At 36.4% G+C, this 6,394-nt stretch overlaps 1 protein-coding gene across 1 annotated transcript; it reads right to left on the reverse strand.

Moving 5' to 3' along the window:
• Window positions 1-5,057: 5,057 nt before the first annotated feature.
• On the reverse strand, window positions 5,058-6,002 carry LOC100523117 (olfactory receptor 140-like). The gene has a single exon (XM_013987261.1). The coding sequence runs from the start codon at window positions 6,000-6,002 to the stop codon at window positions 5,058-5,060; it is 945 nt and encodes a 314-aa protein (XP_013842715.1).
• Window positions 6,003-6,394: the final 392 nt, after the last annotated feature.

Here is a 6,394-nt window from a genome sequence, read left to right on the forward strand (position 1 = left end):
CATGTGCTGTGGTACAGACATATAAATTAAAACAAACAAAAACCTCTTGCATAGGTGTTCTTTACTGAAGGATCTCTGGAGCAAAGAAATCTTTACTTTCAAAGTTTTAGAAATAAAAATTAAATGTGGAGAACAGAGAGAATTAGTCTGATAGGTAAATAATGAGATAGATAATGTACTATACATATATGCGCAGATTAACACAAACACATATAAGATCTACTCTTTAGTATAAATACCTACTAAAGTCTACTCATTCAAAAAATATTTATTGGACACTTGCTTTGTATATGAATGTGTTCACAGAAAGCCTTGGAGAGTCTGCCTGTTAAATACCCTAAATGGCTGAAATTTCTTTACCAGAGAGCAGCAAGGCATCCATCCATGATATGAATGACCTTCCCACACCTTCATATTTCTGCTACATGCATTCTCATGCATTCTTCTCCCATCATCAATATATCCTTCCTCCATCATTCCTGGTTACAAGTTACTGCATTACTAATAGAATGATAAATGTGGGAACATTAATTTCCTAAGAAAAGAGAAGAGATAAATGTAATAAAATATATTCAACAAAACTATTTTATTTCAAAGATAAATGAGTATGAAAATTCTATACATATGTGGAAACAAAGTGTAGCAGCTCCATTGCAATCTCTTATTCTAAGGTTGGCTCCCCTAACAGATCAGAAAAGAATACAGTGTACATAAAATAACTGTTCGACATAATTAAGAAAAGTGTTTTAGAAAAAACTATGAAGAAATATAAATCATTTTTTTCATTTTTCTTTGGCTCCATAATACATCATCTAAGAATAAACCCCAAAGGGACATTTTTTCAAGGAGAAAAATCATTATTTCCATATATGTCAATGCAATTATTAAGAGCTAGTGAAAATTTCAGCATTGGAGAAATGGATAATTAAAACATAGTGTGTCTCTTTGATTAATGTTTAGTTGTTAACAGAGGTGTTTAAAAATTGTGCAATATTGTAAGAAAACATTTATGTTTTATTCTTAAGTGGTGAACATTTTGGATGCAAATTTGAATTGTAGAATTATTCCAATTTAAACCTAATTACTTTTGTTATTATTCTATTTTAAATTTATATCAATAAGAAAAAAATCCCAAAATATTTTTATTTCTAAGTTGGTAGTATTATACTTGAGTATTTTTATCATGATGTTTTGTGTGCTGAAAAGAGATTTTGCCATGAGATGGTTGAGGATGAATGGTAATATTATGATTTGTAAGATCCATGTAAACCTGAGAGTCTATAATTATTCAACTTCCTAGAAAAAAATCTTACCTATAAACTTGTCTGGCATAACTCCATGGCCAGGGCCCCAGAAAGGTATTCGTTCACCAGGAAAGATGGTGTAAGATTACAAATGCCAACTACAACTCAGCTACATGATTCTTTGTTAATTTATAAATGATATCTTTGGATAAGCCTTAAAAGAGCAACTGCATATACTTTTTGCAGATAAATTCTCTAAAGTTTCTTAGCTGTGGCTAATGGGACCTCAGGGGTATTTTACCACCATTAGCAGACCTTGCTGACAACCCAATCATTTCATATAAGATAAGCAAACAGCAGAGGAGAACTTTTATAGCATTCCTCTTTAGTTTCAAATGCATCCTTGAGTTTACATGAACACAAAAATGGTGTAAGAAAAACAAAAAAGTTGACCCTTAATTAATTTAGGTATTTGCAAACATATGGACTTATTATGGAGTCTGGATATTTAGTATTGTGCAAACTAAGCATTTAGGGTGGCAACTACCTGATTTTTAAATGTTATTACAATAACATTTTAAATTGATCTACAACTCATGCATCATAATTTTTAAATATGGATTTCAAGTATAAATTAAGTGATAATTATGAACTCTATTAAAATATTGGCACTTCACATGAGGGAAAGTTTACAGCACTTCTTCAAAGTGTTATTTCTTGTGCCAATTCTGAAATTAAATTATCATGATAATGAGTAAAATCATTTTATTTTTCAATTATACTTAGAGATGATGTTGCATTTATTTCATTCCTTTAACAGTAATTGTACAATATACAAATAGAAGAGAGAATTGGTGATAATATTCACAATTTATAATAAATTAATATAAGACAGGGAATAAGAATGTCACTTGCCAGAGGCAAAAAAGAAACCAGGCCATGAAATTCTGGGCCAGGATTTTCATCTTTAAAAGTATTGTTTTACAACTAAATTTGCATGACATATTTATAATGCTACCAACTATTAAGGCCAATTATACCTACCTAGTAAAAGAAATAAATTCCAAAATTTGAAATAGTTTGTAAATAAATTTAATTTGACTCATAAACTTCCCTGTATAGATGCACTTTAATCATATTCAAATATGTTTGCATTAAGAAGAAGAAAAATAAACTGTTCATCACTCTGGATGGGCTCCAGAGAATGTGGAGCCCACTAGTGAGCAACATGAGTCATGAAGGAAAAGAGCTGAAGAAATCTGAAACCACAGGACTGAACCTAGTTTTACTGGACACGTCAATACTATAGTGCTGAAATAATATTAGTGACAGCTGATGCCAAAGACAGTGTGAATGAGGATTTGGAACTATCTAAAGAATTATAAGGAATATGGATTTAGCTGAAGTGTCATGTTGAAAATGCCTTGAACTTGCGTTTCTACTCTGAAATGAAAGCCAGAGTCAAATCAGAGAATAAGAATGTATAGAGTCATCATTCCCAACCTTATGAAGGATTGAAATCCATTCACAATTTTTCATTAAATGGTCATCCAGCTTCTAGTTAAAGAGTTACAGTGCTGGGTAGAGAATAAGGATAAAACCCTTACATATTTAGTCTAGCTGCCTAAGATGACTCTTAGAAGATAATTGTAATGGTGTGATTCTAGGTATAGGAAGGAGGAAGGGAAAATATTTCTTGGATCAATAAGACTTGTAAGACAGAGGATCCCAAGAAGTTACATTTTCAACAGGGCTTAATACATAAATTATCATTGGGAGTGGCATGCCAACAGTATGTATTTCACCCTATTTGGGATAAATTTCCAAGTGCCATAGGACAAAAATTGTTCATGAAATGTGTGATGGATATTGGTTGACTTTTGGAACAAAGGGAGGGGCTGTGAACTAAGATATTGCAGGCCATGTGAATAAACAAATGTTGCTGCAGCTATCAGGCCACCACATTACAGCCATCTTGAAGCTAAGCCCTGAGGGAACTCAGGATGGAAACAAAATGTACCAGCCATTTAGCAGCCACCTGCTGCAGAGATCCCAGATGGGGCACCCTGAGGAGACTGAGGATGAGAAAGCACAGGACACTGACCCAGAGAGCTGAGGTGCCTAACCAGGGAATGATTGCAGTGAGCCCAGACCCTGCATCTTCCCATGCATGGAAAAGCTCTAAGTTTCTTAACTCAAGATAGGGGGGTTTCTTTTATTAATAGTAATCTTGATGTTATGACTTCCCGCTCTTGTTTTTGCAAAAACTCCCATGTATCTGTCCTCCTACCCATGCCTGTTCATAACAGTTTCTCTCCATTATCTGAGATACTCTATACCAGGCTTGAGTCCTCAAAATATCCACCAAATAAAACATAATTCTCAAATTTTATTTTTTTTTTGGTTGATACTTTGTAGACCCACCACTTATTAGGAGGAGTCTCTTTTATCTATCATAGGAGTCTCTTTTATCTATTGTATATTCTTGCATCCTTGAAGAACGCCATGCACAACCTAGTAAACACGTTCTCCCCCATACCATCCTGGGGCATTAATGTATGTTCAAATTATGGAAGAAATGGCTCAGATTGACCACTGACTTGGAGAAAGTGATTCTGAGAGAAGTCACATGAGGTGGAATGTTGTAGGCAGAGATGTAATAACGTAGACTCACCCAGTATTCTCCACACACTTAGAAACACATTGCAGGCATCTCCCACTTTCTGAAGGTTCACATTTGCTATTTTGATTTTATGAAGGTCTATGTTAGTGCATATTTTCACTTGTGAGAAAAACATCTGAAGGGTATTTTTGCTTTTACACACACACACATGCACACACACATAAACCTGTTGCCATCCTAGTGTTGGTCTTTTGTAAATGTGGACTGGCATAACTTGAACTTTCAAAGAAAGAAAAATACTTACGGTGCTGAAATATATTGCTCTATGTGAGATTAATTCTACAACACATGGATGATATCTCATGTTGTTCAAAGTGAATTATTAAGAAAGCAAATAATGTTGTTGTCTACAGACTTAAACATACCACAGGTAATCATATTTCATTATAAAGAAAGTAGGTTTGAATTTTGATGGCTTTGTAGCTGAAACTTTGAAATCAACTGCATTCCAGTGTAATATTTCCTAGCATACTTTATGGAGGATGCATGTGTGTTGTGAGAGGCAGGTAAATTAGTAAAACTCTTTTGGCTTTAATTTTCTTTTCCAGAGTTCCCATCGTGGTGCAGTGGTTAATGAATTCGATTAGGACCATGGGGTCGCGGGTTTGATCCCTGGCCTTGCTTAGCAGGTTGGGGATCTGGCTTTCCTGTGAGTTGTGGTATGGGCTGCAGACATGGCTTGGATCCCACCTTGCTGTGGCTCTGGTGTAGGCTGGTGGCTACAGCTCCGATTCGACCCCTAGCTTGGGAACCTCCATATGCCGCAAGAGCAGCCCAAGAAATAGCAAAAAGACAAAAAAAAAAAAAGAAAAGAAAAAAGAATTTAGTAAAATAGTATGAGACTCTGGAATGAAACATAGTCTATGCTCATAAAACTATGGAATATAGTTATTTTTTTACTGTCTATTCTGAAGCTATGAACATGACTATTGAAGAATATCAAATATTCTATGACTATTGCTAAGAATATAAAATGTTATGAAAATGCCTGATAAATACCTAGCCCCTAGTAAAGAATTAACAAATATCTGTGTGGCCTTTTTTTCTGTCAATGATCAGTAAGATTTCTTAGTTTTCTTTCACAGTTCACAACAGATATAAACCTCCATATTTATGTAAATTATTAATTTCTATACATCATGTACAAACCAAGTTACTCTCCTCTTCAATAAACACTTCATGGCATTTTTCACTTCTGTGTTTCTCACTGTATAAATGATAGGATTTAACATGGGAGTGAAGGTTCCACAGAACAAACTCACCAACTTGTCCACAGGATAGGTGGCCACAGGACGTACGTAGGTGAATATACAAGGGATGAAAAAGAACACCACTACTGTAAAGTGGGAGCCACAGGTGGAGAGGGCTTTGCGTCTTCCTTCAGAGCCATGGGATTTCAGGGAGGTCAGAATGACTATGTAGGAGATGAGGAGCATGAAAAAAATGAGCAAACATATGCCCCCACTGTTAGCAGATACCACCATTCCACGCCAGTAAGTGTCACTGCAGGCAAGTTCAAACAGTGCAAAGAAATCACACATGAAGTGGTTGATGACATTGGGACCACAGAAGGGCAAGTCAAGCACAAAGTGAATCTGCACAATGCCATGGAGTATCCCACCAACCCAGGCCACCATCACTAGAAGCTGGCAGACCCCATGTCTCATGATGGTCGTGTAGTGCAGCGGCTTGCAGATGGCCACATAGCGGTCATAAGCCATGGCAATGAGGACGATGATTTCTGATCCCCCCATGAAGTGTTCCAAAAAGAGTTGAGTCATGCAGCCACCCCAGGAGATGGTTGTCCTCTGGTAGAGCAGGTCAATGGTAATTTTGGGGGTGGTGACAGAGGAGAAGGCGGCATCTATGACAGCCAAGTAAGTGAGAAAGAAGTACATGGGGGCTAAAAGTGTGGGGCTGAGGGAGATGGTAATGACAATGAACAGATTGGCCAGCAAGGTAAATAGGAACATGAACAAAAAGACCATGGAGAGTATTTTCCGCAAATGTGGATTCTGTGTGAATCCCAAGAGAATGAATTCAGTCACATTGTTGGGAGGCATGAGGAGATCCATTCAGCTAAGTACCACCTTCCAGGTTTCTGAATTGTCTACAATGGAAGAAAGAATGATACCTATTAATCAGAAAGGAATTTTAGTTTCAATACCTTAGAACTATAATAGAGTAGTCACTGTCAGTTGGGAGCATGTTCTTGAGAGACTAGTCCCAGCCCTTGTTTCCTTTCTTTCTTACTTTCATCATGATGATTTACATCTCTTCAGACACCTAGTACCTGTCACCTGTGAAACAACTACAGGAAAATATTGGATGTGTATTTTACTGAGAAAACCTGTGCTATCTTTGAGAGATCTGGCTTTTCCTCTTGGTTCCATCTCTAGGTGACTTTGTAAGTCATCTCAGGGTCCCATGATTCTGGGCCCTCCTTTGTGTTTGCAAACTTACACAC

Source organism: Sus scrofa, unplaced genomic scaffold (genome assembly GCF_000003025.6).
Source record: "Sus scrofa isolate TJ Tabasco breed Duroc unplaced genomic scaffold, Sscrofa11.1 Contig74, whole genome shotgun sequence".
NCBI lineage: Eukaryota > Metazoa > Chordata > Mammalia > Artiodactyla > Suidae > Sus > Sus scrofa.

Coding starts and splice junctions, on each gene's coding strand:
- LOC100523117 (XM_013987261.1), bottom strand. CDS start 6,002: ATGGATCTCCTCATGCCTCCCAACAATGTGACTGAATTCATTCTCTTG.